We start from the raw sequence: 14,125 nt of genomic DNA, 5'->3' as shown, positions 1-14,125 counted from the left end.
AGATAGTAATCTAACTCGGTATGTCTGCTTTAACAGAAAGTAATCTAACTCGGTATGTCTACTTTAACAGAAAGTAATCTAACTCGGTATGTCTGCTTTAACAGAAAGTAATCTAACTCGGTATGTCTGCTTTAACAGAAAGTAATCAAACTCGGTATGTCTACTTTAACAGAAAGTAATCTAACTCGATATGTCTACTTTAACAGAAAGTAATCTAGCTCTGTGTGTCTACTTTAACAGATAGTAATCTAGCTCTGTGTGTCTCCTTTAACAGATAGTAATCTAACTCGGTATGTCTACTTTAACAGAAAGTAATCTAACTCGGTATGTCTGCTTTAACAGAAAGTAATCTAACTCGGTATGTCTACTTTAACAGAAAGTAATCTAACTCGGTATGTCTACTTTAACAGAAAGTAATCTAACTCGGTATGTCTACTTTAACAGAAAGTAATCTAGCCCTGTGTGTCTACTTAAACAGATAGTAATCTAACTCTGTGTGTCTACTTTAACAGAAAGTAATCTAGCTCTGTGTGTCTACTTTAACAGAAAGTAATCTAACTCGGTATGTCTACTTTAACAGGAAGTAATCTAACTCGGTATGTCTACTTTAACAGAAAGTAATCTAACTCTGTGTGTCTCCTTTAACAGATAGTAATCTAACTCTGTGTGTCTACTTTAACAGATAGTAATCTAACTCGGTATGTCTGCTTTAACAGAAAGTAATCTAACTCGGTATGTCTACTTTAACAGAAAGTAATCTAACTCTGTGTGTCTCCTTTAACAGATAGTAATCTAACTCTGTGTGTCTACTTTAACAGATAGTAATCTAACTCGGTATGTCTGCTTTAACAGAAAGTAATCTAACTCGGTATGTCTGCTTTAACAGAAAGTAATCTAACTCGGTATGTCTACTTTAACAGAAAGTAATCTAACTTTGTGTGTCTACTTTAACAGAAAGTAATATAAGTCGGTGTGTCTACTTTAACAGGAAGTAATCTAACTCTGTGTGTCTACTTTACCAGAAAGTAATATAAGTCGGTGTGTCTGCTTTAACAGAAAGTAATCTAACTCGGTATGTCTGCTTTAACAGAAAGTAATCTAACTCGGTATGTCTACTTTAACAGAAAGTAATCTAACTCGGTATGTCTCCTTTAACAGAAAGTAATCCAACTCTGTGTCTCCTTTAACAGATAGTAATCTATCTCTGTATGTCTCCTTTAACAGAAAGTAATCTAACTCGGTATGTCTCCTTTAACAGAAAGTAATCTAACTCGGTATGTCTACTTTAACAGGAAGTAATCTAACTCGGTATGTCTACTTTAACAGGAAGTAATCTAACTCGGTATGTCTACTTTAACAGAAAGTAATCTAACTCTGTGTGTCTCCTTTAACAGATAGTAATCTAACTCTGTGTGTCTACTTTAACAGATAGTAATCTAACTCGGTATGTCTGCTTTAACAGAAAGTAATCTAACTCGGTATGTCTACTTTAACAGAAAGTAATCTAACTCTGTGTGTCTCCTTTAACAGATAGTAATCTAACTCTGTGTGTCTACTTTAACAGATAGTAATCTAACTCGGTATGTCTGCTTTAACAGAAAGTAATCTAACTCGGTATGTCTACTTTAACAGAAAGTAATCTAACTCTGTGTGTCTCCTTTAACAGAAAGTAATCTAACTCGGTATATCTACTTTAACAGAAAGTAATCTAACTCGGTATGTCTCCTTTAACAGAAAGTAATCTAACTCGGTATGTCTCCTTTAACAGAAAGTAATCTAACTCGGTATGTCTACTTTAACAGAAAGTAATCTAACTCGGTATGTCTACTTTAACAGAAAGTAATCTAACTTTGTGTGTCTACTTTAACAGAAAGTAATCTAACTCGGTATGTCTGCTTTAACAGAAAGTAATCTAACTCGGTATGTCTACTTTAACAGAAAGTAATCTAACTTTGTGTGTCTACTTTAACAGAAAGTAATATAAGTCGGTGTGTCTACTTTAACAGGAAGTAATCTAACTCTGTGTGTCTACTTTACCAGAAAGTAATATAAGTCGGTGTGTCTACTTTAACATACGGAGTGTGGGTTACACAACATGTGTTGTGATCACTGTAAGTTGGTGGACAAAGAAATAAAAAGATATTAGTTGTTGTATAAATTTAGTCAGTGTTTGCAGCTCTTTATTTATGTCTTTGTTCGCTGTAGAACACAAACATACAGTTGTCTGTACCTGTGAAGGTCAAAGTGTTGTTCTGTACTTTATTGTAATAAAGAATGCCCGTCTTGTGAGTTCAAAGTTGATGTTTAGGTAATCATTGGATTGTTCTTTATCCAGACTAACATTTTCAACTTTTCAGTAAGCGTACAAACATTCTCATGAGTTATATGTATTTTCGTCTTTTAAATAAAATTTGCCACACACAGCCAGAAAGAAACGTCAATGGTCGTGTACAACACGTTTTGGAAGTTAACCACGTGGAACGCAACTCGGAAACACCATTTTGCGCCTTTGCACGAGAACTTAAATTATATATATATCGCTCTTTCCTCCCCCTAGCCCAGGGCTGAGCCTGGAAGGGGCGGGTCATAACGTTGTTACTTACTGAGTTGCGTACGGAACGCGCCACGAGGAGGAAATCTAAGCCTTTACGTACATAGCTGTATCACTGCTAAGTTCGTCACATATATTACACAACCATTCTTTATATATATTGAGGGGTGTACGATTAAAGTGATTTTTGTGAGTGACAAGTGCAGAATGGAGGACAGTATACGGAAACTTCACGAGGCTGTAGCTGCTGGGAATGAGGACAGAGTCCGACAGTTGTTGGAGGAGAATTCGGTTAACCCCGACGACCCAGACTGGGATCACAATGGTCGGCTACCTATAGTTGAAGCGAGTCGACTCGGCCACTTGGAGGTCGTACGAGTGCTGTGTGAGGCTGGGTGCGACATCAATGCAGGGAACGCACTAGGCGAAACGGCGATTCACGTGGTAGTAAAGTCTCGAAACATCAATGTTCGTTTGGCGAAAGCTCTGTTGGAAGTGGAACTCCTGGATTTAAACCGCCAGGAGAAGATGAACGGATACACTCCGCTTCATGTGCTCGTGAAAAACTGTGTCTATGATGGCAAGTTTTCTCCCGAGATGGAAGAACTTCTCCAGTCGTTGGTGGCTGATAGTGACCTCACCATGAAGGACCACAGAGGTGAGACGGCACTTCATCGAGCAGCTGGTGCTAAAAATCAACATCACCGACCCTTGGAAATATTGGTGAAGGCAGGTGCTGATCTCGACGTTCAGAATGACCTCGGACTTACACCTCTGATGTGTGCAGTGGACACTGGAAGTACCGAGGTGGCGAGAGTTCTGATAGACTTTGGAACTGACACAAACTTGTCAGATCGAAACGGGCAGACTTCGCTTCACTACGCAGCTTATAAAAACCTTCCAGATATAGTTAAATATCTTCTACATCATGGCTGTGACGTGAATGCCCTCGACATAAATGGTGACAGTGCGCTCCATCTAGCGTCCAGCAAAGGAAACACCAGTGTGGTCCAGGCCCTGTTGTCTTCTGCTGATGTCAACATCAATGTTCAGAATATTAAAGGTAACACGCCGCTTCATAACGCGGTAGAAAGTGGATTTACCACCGTGGTTCAAATGCTGCTAGATGCCAACTGTGACGTCACAGCAGAAACAACCAGTAAGAAAACAGCCCTGGATGTTGCACAAGGTAGATATATCAGCCAGTGTCACCCGGAGATCTGCGAACTTTTGAAAAGAGCTCTCCAGATAACAAGTGATCATCACCTGGATGACGACTCCCGTCTTTAGTTCTGGAGACAGTTGGAAAATATTGGTTTTAATTTGTGAGATTACTTCCTGTTGTTTGCAGTATTATGTTCTTTTTTGTTGTTGTTGTTACCATTTCATAATTTTGAATTTACGTGCAACGAAGTTTCCTTCTGGACATATCGAGCTGTGAAGTTTCCAAGATTATAGAAACTATTTTATGTCATTAATGTATGCATCACTTTTTAATTCGTAACTGTTAAGTATCCTCAATTTGAACTCTATGTAAACCTTTACCCCAACAAAGAAGTTTTACATTTTCTTAAATATGTCCGATATTTAAAAATTGGGCGAATAAAGTTCCCACGAACCCTGTTAAAACAATGTGCGATGAAGTAATGAAATATGAAAGGTTTAAAATTTCCAAACCTTCTGCCATGTTTAGTACATAAAAATCAAGCAGAATACAGGGTTTTATATAAATTGATTTCAAGGTTATTTATATATTACATGAAATATGCCTAGACTGTTTCTTCTAGAAAACGTTTTAATCAATCCATAGTTAGACCTCTTCTAGCATAGCAGTTATATTTAGTCTTCTCGGTTAAGCCTATTCTATTGTATTTAGTCCCTATCGTTAAAAACGTTTTAATCAATCCATAGTTAGACCTCTTCTAGCATAGCAGTTATATTTAGTCTTCTCGGTTAAGCCTATTCTATTGTATTTAGTCCCTATCGTTAAAACGTTTTAATCAAGCCATAGTTAGACCTCTTCTAGCATAGCAGTTATATTTAGTCTTCTCGGTTAAGCCTATTCTATTGTATTTAGTCCCTATCGTTAAAAACGTTTTAATCAATCCATAGTTAGACCTCTTCTAGCATAGCAGTTATATTTAGTCTTCTCGGTTAAGCCTATTCTATTGTATTTAGTCCCTATCGTTAAAAACGTTTTAATCAATCCATAGTTAGACCTCTTCTGGCATAGCAGTTATATTTAGTCTTCTCGGTTAAGCCTATTCTATTGTAGTATAACGTAGTTGTATTTAGTCCCTATCGTTAAGCCTATTTGACTAACATTTATATTTAGTCTCTGTAGTAAAGCCTATTTTAGTGTTGTGTTTACATGCAGCGATATTTACTTAAATAGTCAAGGTTGTTAAATGCTTGTACGGATCTGATACAGAAATGTAAAAATTAAGAAAAGTTCGTTTAAAATTTTCTTTCTGGGTTGAGAAATCGTACGTATTAAACATTAGTCGTTGCTTCATTTCTCACGTGACAACGACACGCACCTCGGGTGTTGAAGTTTGTGTTCGTCACTAGAGTAATTCCATCTAGAGACAGATGTGACGTGTTTCAATACAAGACGTTATCTGTACAAATGAAATTAATTGTGCCTGCTCTCTCAATATTAAGCTAATAGATATGAGCCACGTTTATTATCTGTGTTAAGTAGTTTATAATAAAGGACATGCTGTGATTTTTGTATTTGTTCAATGAAGCTGTTAGGACACATTTACTATCCAATGTTTTCCTTCACCTGTACATACTAGTGACCTCTGTAGGACAGTTGTTACAAATCTAGGGTGGTCAAGTTTCATCATGGTAGTAATTTAAAGTTTGGTAACAATACACCTAGACGGTTGTTGGACATTTTTAGCAGTTTCGTAAAACATGGTACAAGACATCAAGTTTATGTAACTTCAGGAGTGTAGAAACTCCTTTACAACTTTAACTAGAAGAATTGACAACTTTATCGATAAACAGCATTACGGATAATTTTAAAAAATTAATAAAAACAAATTCGAAGATTTAAAACTTTCTGCTAAATTTATTAAATGAAAACAAGCCACCAGATGGCGATATGACAGTTTTTTTATTTCTTTAATATTTCATTCACACAAGTCTTCTAATTTCTGTTTCAGAAGTTCCTAAGAAAAGAAAAGTCAGCTTCTATAAGAGATCATTGAATTAAATTAACACATCTATAGAAATCCTGTATTTTAAATAAAGATAGAGATAACTCTACTGTTTCAGTTTAATATTATTTTTAATCTAACAGAACCATACCCTACATGTCAGATTTCCTGTGATTACACATACCACTTAACAAATAGATATTTATTATTAAACATCATTTCAGTATTTAAGACTTACAAATAACTAACTAGCAACAAATCTCTAATTAAAACATTACAGTTTATTAACTAGAACAGTTAAATTAAAAAAAAAAAAACAATTACTCAATTGAACATGAAAGTTCAAAGTTCAGTAACTGTTAGCCAACAACTTAATCTTCGCTTTCTTGGAAAGATAAGTTTCATTTTAGGCTTTACCAATTACTTTGGTCATATTCTCAGGATGATCAGTACTGACCACTGTCCATCTAGATGTAGAAGTTTCCATTTATAAACACTTCTTTATACAGTAAAACCTGTGTAAGCCTAAAACTACACAGGGCTGAAACTTGTACAAGCTGGAAATAAACATTATCTTAGGATTTCTCTTATAAAAGGCTCTATGTCAGAACCTGCATAATGTGAAACTGCCTTTCACCTACCTCATCTATCAACAAGTAGGATTAGAACCTGAGTAAGGTGGAAAAAGTGTTTTTGATTAAATATTAATATCTTATTTAATTAATAATTTGTTTAAATATTAATAAATTCTCGGACATTTTGTTACAGTAAGTATTGGTTAAATATATTCTGTTCTTTTTTCTGCCGTCATTATTCCAGAGGTCGCTATTCTAAAGAACAATTGACTGTACTTTTGGTCACATTTGCTGATGGGAAACTAGATAAACCATGGGTAACAAGTAAAAATACTCGCTGTTTCAAAAATTTAAGGAAGAATCAACTTCCTGTGGAATGGAAAGTGAATAATAGAGTGGATGACAAGTGTTATATTTGAAGAATTTTTGAAAAAAACAAAAGAATGGAACAAGAAAATAGGAATATTCTATTTTTTCTAGATAATGCAACTTGTGACCCAAACATTCAACTTTCAAATGTTCGTTTAGTCTTTCTACCTTCATGTACAACATCAGTTCTACAGCCACTAGATAACAGAATTATACAGTGTATAAAACTGAAGCTTCAGCATATTATTACAAACATAGATGACTGTAATAGAGCATCTGAATACACCATGAAAATTGACATGTTAGATCCAATTGTATTTTTAAGTCATTCAATCAAATATGTAAAAGATGAATGTGTAATAAAGTGTTTTCAAAACTGGATTTATTCTTGATAATGACGGAGAAGTTGTTTATGGCGATTCTAGTGAAATCCAAACTCTGATGGAAAAGATTGATACAGATGATTCTGTGAATGTGGAAAGTTTTGTAAACACTGAAAGGAATGTTTTAACATAAACTGATTTAAAATCTATAATAGAATCTCAAGATGGTAACAGTGTGAGAGATTAAGAAGATGAACAAAATAAAAAAGATAGTGAGGAAATAGAAATTCCTACTTCATGACCAGTGTTAAGTTACATTAACTCTATCAAACTGTATGTCAAAATGAACTTCATGAAAAGGCCATAGAATTGTCATTCTCTTTTAACCACGTGAGAAAGCCCATTAAAAACGAAAGTTGAAACTGGACACATTTTAAAAATAAACTTCATTAAGATTTTGTGGACTTGTATATATATTTTGAATGTCTATTTTTGTTCTTATTCTAATAAACATAGTATAAACAGCATAATAACTTTATTCACAAATGTCTTACTTCCCTTGAGTCAAGCAAGTATAACATCCCATGCGATTCTGCCTTAGACAGGTTTTACTGTACACTCCATTTCTAGGGAAGATCAGTGTTACTGTCCAGTGTGTCCTTGTATCTACATCAACCTTTTGTATACTCAGCAACATGAAAACATAAATTAATAATTAACAGCAACTTACTTTGGAAGCAATCCATCCTTCTTGGCTAGTCTGTTAATACTGTCATCAGACTCACCCTGTCCACAATAAGAGGTTTTAAGGATACTTTTATAGATTCAGGGTTTTATATAAAATAAATTATTACACAGTGAAGATGTAACTTACTTAGACACAATATTCTTAAAACACGTTTTATCAAAAATTGAATATATTTAATTTTACATACAGAAACATGTTCCAGGTGTTATCCTAACAACCAACTGGCTGATGGATCTTTATTTAACAAGTACATTTCATTTAGCAAAACCACATTGGGCTACCTGCTGTGCCCTTAGCTCACAGAGTAGGCTTGGAGAATTACTTAAAAAATGAAGAAAAATTCCTTCATTAAGCAAAAAATAAAATAATTTACATGTCGAAACGAACCTGCACATGGTACCTCTGTCACCATACATAATGTTATTCTTATTATCCAAAGTAAAGAAGATTAGATCTTTAACTAACAACTTTAATTTACCACAAATATACAACTGGAATATTGGCTATATGAAGAGAAATAAAAATCAACACGTTTCTGTAGAGAACAGAAGTCCACACAGAGATACCAACTTGTAAACAAACAACTTATTCAACGAAACAATATTGGTGAAGCTTTAAAACCTGGTATAAAGCCCTCACTAACTAGAACTTATATATCTAAAACCTGGTATAGAGCCCTCACTAACTAGAACTTATATATGTAAAACCTGGTATAGAGCCCTCACTAACTAGAACTTGTATATTTAAAACCTGGTATAAAGCCCTCACTAACTAGAACTTATATATCTAAAACCTGGTATAGAGCCCTCACTAACTAGAACTTGTATATTTAAAACCTGGTATAAAGCCCTCACTAACAAGAACTTGTATATCTAAAACCTGGTATAAAGCCCTCACTAACTAGAACTTGTATATCTAAAACCTGGTATAAAGCCCTCACTAACTAGAACTTGTATATCTAAAACCTGGTATAAAGCCCTCACTAACTAGAACTTATATATGTAAAACCTGGTATAAAGCCCTCACTAACTAGAACTTGTATATTTAAAACCTGGTATAAAGCCCTCACTAACTAGAACTTGTATATATAAAACCTGGTATAAAGCCCTCACTAACTAGAACTTGTATATTTAAAACCTGGTATAAAGCCCTCACTAACTAGAAGTTGTATATTTAAAACCTGGTATAAAGCCCTCACTAACTAGAAGTTGTATATTTAAAACCTGGTATAAAGCCCTCACTAACTAGAACTTGTATATTTAAAACCTGGTATAAAGCCCTCACTAACTAGAAGTTGTATATTTAAAACCTGGTATAAAGCCCTCACTAACTAAAACTTGTATATTTAAAACCTGGTATAAAGCCCTCACTAACTAGAACTTGTATATCTAAAACCTGGTATAAAGCCCTCACTAACTAGAACTTATATATGTAAAACCTGGTATAAAGCCCTCACTAACTAGAACTTATATATGTAAAACCTGGTATTGAGCCCTCACTAACTAGAACTTATATATGTAAAACCTGGTATAGAGCCCTCACTAACTAGAACTTATATATGTAAAACCTGGTATAGAGCCCTCACTAACTAGAACTTATATATGTAAAACCTGGTATAGAGCCCTCACTAACTAGAACTTATATATGTAAAACCTGGTATAGAGCCCTCACTAACTAGAACTTATATATGTAAAACCTGGTATAGAGCCCTCACTAACTAGAACTTATATATGTAAAACCTGGTATAGAGCCCTCACTAACTAGAACTTATATATGTAAAACCTGGTATAGAGCCCTCACTAACTAGAACTTATATATGTAAAACCTGGTATAAAGCCCTCACTAACTAGAACTTGTATATCTGAACAAAGGTCTCTGGAAACATTTAAAATATATTTTTTCATTATTTACAAGATAGTAGGTTCAGCTGGTAAGTCAGTAAAACTTGTATTCAAAAACATTTCACATGGACATTCAAACTTTCCTTGTCGTGCATGTGTTTACTTATAGGAATTAAATCTCACTTTAAAATATGACACAACTTCAATATAAAAGTTCCTCTAACATGACTGAAACAACCAACATTTATTTTTTTATAGTGGATAGTTCACGTAGTGCAGGTTTGGTTCTCAGTGAAACATTTGTAAAGTCCAGAAAATAATTTAAATATACAGAGTAACTGGGGACAGGTACTTTAGATTGTACATTATAATTAATAAACAATGAAAATCAGTAAGTACCATTCTTCGGATTTTGCCTGAGATTGCGTATGGTTTAAAATTTGCTGTCACACGGCCAGTAGATTCATCAATCTGGAAACAAACAAATGTGAGCTTACACAAACAGTAAATTAGACTAGTTTAATAGCACAGCCAAACATTAGCTTACACAAACAGTGAATTAGACTTGTTTAATAGCACAGCCAAAACCAGTCAAATGAATTACACATAAGAAATAGTCAAACCATTCCAGTTTACAGTAACAAATCTAAAGATTCTACCTTTTAAAGACATTTTAACATTTGTCTGGACATTTCTGAAAACCAGTTTATGAGAACTAAACACACAAACATTCATATCATTAAAACTTGAACAAAGGTGAAGTTCTTTCAATAGAAGGGTCCTCTCCAACATTCAGACAATAGTTTGTAGCTTTAGCAAAAAGCTGTACAACAGACTGTGGCCACCATAGGTAATGAAACCCAGTCTATAATATTAAGTCCACACGTTGTGCCACTAGAGGATACACACAGTAATAAAGCTTACATATTAAAATTATCCAAGAATTTCTAATTTTCCATACATTTCTTATGCACCACGAACATTAAAAACTTAAAAAGTTCTGGATATACTTTTAAAACAAACTATTACAAAAACTGAGTACACACACACACAAGTAAAACTAAAGTAAAAACTTGTACACCTGTGGTTCACACACATCTAGGTTTTTCCCTTGTGTTATAAAACACATTTGGCAACATTAACATGTTCTTTTGATATTTATAATATCCATAAAAGTTACATTATCTAGACACTCAATGTATCAATTTTAATGAAGTCATATGTACATTGGAGCAGCTTATTACAGATATGCATGTTTAGTAGTTGATTCAATACAATATTATGTTTCTTAGGACCGTTTAATCAAATCATCTGTGGTTCCTTCAATTGGCTATAGTATGATACTTTTACAATACAAGTGTACTCTTCATAGCTATACAAGTACAGCACAAATATTATGTATATAAAACCATGTTTTACTGTTCAAAATAAAGGTATTATTAAATTACTTCACTTACATTCATTACAAATCAAGTATAAACTACTTGACACTAAATCATGAAAAATCCAAACCTTCATTAGAGCTCTACACGCATAATGACCGAGTAACTTCCGCTTTCAGACGCAAAAACAAAAATTACTTTACCTCTGCCAGGTTGATCTGAATTGATGCATAGTCCTTAGCATGGATGATTCTGTTACTGGCAGAACTGTGAAGGAAAGTAATGAACTGTTAGTCAAAATATTTCAATGAAACTAAAGTCTGTAAGAATACACACCTAAAGAACCCAACTGTTAAAATACATCTTACTGTGCTTTATTAGTAAACGTGTTAACACCCACACCAGCCATCCTGAGATATATACATCTATTACACAATCCTGTTAAACTTGCATAATTCCTTAACTGTTTTAGATAGCTGAAACCTTCAAAGTATTGTGGCAAGTTTAACAGCCTTGAGGTAAATAAAAACTACAAACATAAACAATGTTAAAGTATTAACATCAAACAGCAATCAATGTAACAAAAAAACTTCACATAAATCAACTTTAAATTACTACACATTTATAACTGAAACAGTTTACACAAAATATGACATCTTGTTATCAGTACGGTATAGAATGGTGAACAGTTTACACAAAATATATGACATCTTATCATCAGTACGGTATAGAATGGTGAACAGTTTACACAAAATATATGACATCTTATCATCAGTACGGTATAGAATGGTGAACAGTTTACACAAAATATGACATCTTATCATCAGTACGGTATAGAATGGTGAACAGTTTACACAAAATATGACATCTTATCATCAGTACGGTATAGAATGGTGAACAGTTTACACAAAATATGACATCTTATCATCAGTACGGTATAGAATGGTGAACAGTTTACACAAAATATGACATCTTATCATCAGTACGGTATAGAATGGTGAACAGTTTACACAAAATATGACATCTTATCATCAGTACGGTATAGAATGGTGAACAGTTTACACAAAATATGACATCTTATCATCAGTACGGTATAGAATGGTGAACAGTTTACACAAAATATGACATCTTTTCATCAGTACGGTACAGAATGATGAATATTCCATAAGTAAAGGCAAAAAAAAAACACCTTAGGCTACTAATTGTCATGTAGGAAATATGATAAAAACCAGTTATACAGTAACTGTTTCCTGACGTCATAACTGATTTGTGTAAAATTCATTGACTTACAATGACAATCTCTAAAGTTATAACTTAGAATAATTGTAGGAAGAAAAACACTAGTGTACAATAATTGTAGGAAGCAGATAAATGTTTACTTCTAATCTAATCAGATGGTATTAAAGTATGCAACTGTTACTATAATTTCAGACAAAACTCATTCATACTCTTAGAAAGAAATTATTTTAAAGGATGAAAAAACAAACAAACTAGATGACCATTTACAATTAACATTCCTTGACAAAATTTAACACTTGTATCATACAACAGTAAATTAAACTTATTTCTAAATCACTGGACATTTAACTACACGTCTATAGTGCCAACAGTGTAAAAACTTAGAAATTATTGTAGAAAAACACATTAGAAAACCAGCACACAAACAGTGCTCTTGGTTGATAAAAATATTAATTTATTCATACTTTATACTTTATCAATGAAGCAAGATTCAACCAACTTACAAAAATTAAATGTATACACACAGTCTTCTGTCAATCTAGTGAGTATAATTATAAAAAACAATAACAAAATCTTCAAGTGGAACAAAAAACAAAATATTTATAGTTTATGTAACAAGTATAATTATCTTATAGTATTATACAAAACCTTTGAATATGGTGACTCTACGCAAAACTTTTTATTATGCTGAATTTCTACTTCCATATTCGTGCCACTAGGAAGATTTAATATTGTCTTACACGTAACTTTGTTATAAAGAATGTGCAAATATTTTTTTTGTTGATTTGCAAAATTTTTGGAATGTGACAACAACAGGTTATCACTATTTCAAGTCCTGATATATGTGACACTGTGAAGTTTAATGTTTTGTTTTTATTTGACAATTATGTCACTACAGACATTTCTCAGTGTTCTACAACTTGGATGTTGCATTTTAAAAATAACAATTAATTTATTGTTGTATAACACAATTTAAGTGCTGAAAATGTTCTTAAAAGCTTTAATTCGAAGTAACTGTCAAATTTCGTTTTTAAAAAAATAATTGCAACAATACACTGTGTTGAAATTAAATAACAGTTTAAAAATCCAACAGTGACATTTATATATTTTTAAGCTGAGATATTTCGAGCAAATATTTACTTATGCATTGTCTAGTGTGTGTGTGCGTGCGCGCGCATGTGTAATTACTCTACATTCATAACTGTGGACAAGTTATACGTGAAAAGTTTAGACTTGTACCTTAAGAGTAATAAAATTTCATAAATTTCGTAAAGTCCAATTTTAACATCAGGAACAAAATCTAGAAAACAGTCATTAAATGGTTGTTGCTCTTGTGTTTCATCATATTTACTTAATATTACTAATAATTCAAACGTCGCAACTTGAACGCAAGACGGATATTAGCCTGGCTGAGAACTTAATACCCTAAAGACAATTACACCATTAAATACGTACCTCGTACAATTCATATTCAAATATTCTAACGACACATACTCTTTCAAAAATCCTCTACAGTTTCCACACACACGTTTTATTTAAGTGTAACACTCATTTGAATTGAAAGACACGCAGCGCTTTAAATGCACAAAAACACCGACTCAAACTTTATGTTTGACCAATTATCCTCTTTGCTAAGCCTAAATATTCAACATAAATAAATTGAAAGCTTACCATTTACGGGGGACGTACAAATCCACAAATTCTCCTGTATCGTTGTGCATTACTAAAAAATGAAAAATATATATAAATGTGTATTTATATCAAAATACTTATATATATATATACACACAAAAACAGATAATTGAAGGTAAGACTTCGCTAACTTTACCTATCGCTCTCTCTTCACCACTCACTATAAGCGAAAGAAAGAAAACGTGGCTTGCTCTATAACAAATACATAAATATACTGCCACCTCGTGGTCATACACCA

General features: G+C 33.3%; 2 protein-coding genes across 2 annotated transcripts; one reads left to right on the top strand and one right to left on the bottom strand.

Annotated features, from left to right (window-relative positions):
• Positions 1–2,564: 2,564 nt before the first annotated feature.
• Positions 2,565–5,279, top strand: LOC143241791 (rabankyrin-5-like). Its single transcript, XM_076485027.1, has one exon. It carries the CDS (start codon positions 2,759–2,761, stop codon positions 3,839–3,841), a length of 1,083 nt encoding a protein of 360 aa, XP_076341142.1. The 5' UTR covers positions 2,565–2,758; the 3' UTR covers positions 3,842–5,279.
• A 331-nt stretch (positions 5,280–5,610) lies between these two features.
• Positions 5,611–14,125, bottom strand: RpS21 (ribosomal protein S21). Its single transcript, XM_076485028.1, has 6 exons — positions 14,024–14,125; positions 13,867–13,918; positions 11,160–11,223; positions 9,974–10,045; positions 7,716–7,771; positions 5,611–5,730 (listed from the first exon to the last, which is right to left on the bottom strand). The coding sequence occupies exons 2-6, from the start codon at positions 13,914–13,916 to the stop codon at positions 5,721–5,723; spliced, it is 252 nt and encodes an 83-aa protein (XP_076341143.1). The 5' UTR covers positions 13,917–13,918; positions 14,024–14,125; the 3' UTR covers positions 5,611–5,720.

The sequence above is a fragment of the Tachypleus tridentatus genome, unplaced genomic scaffold, assembly GCF_004210375.1.
Source record: "Tachypleus tridentatus isolate NWPU-2018 unplaced genomic scaffold, ASM421037v1 Hic_cluster_1, whole genome shotgun sequence".
NCBI lineage: Eukaryota > Metazoa > Arthropoda > Merostomata > Xiphosura > Limulidae > Tachypleus > Tachypleus tridentatus.
The sequence above is the reverse complement of the archived record's forward strand: the minus strand, read 5'-3'. Positions and strand labels throughout refer to the sequence as shown.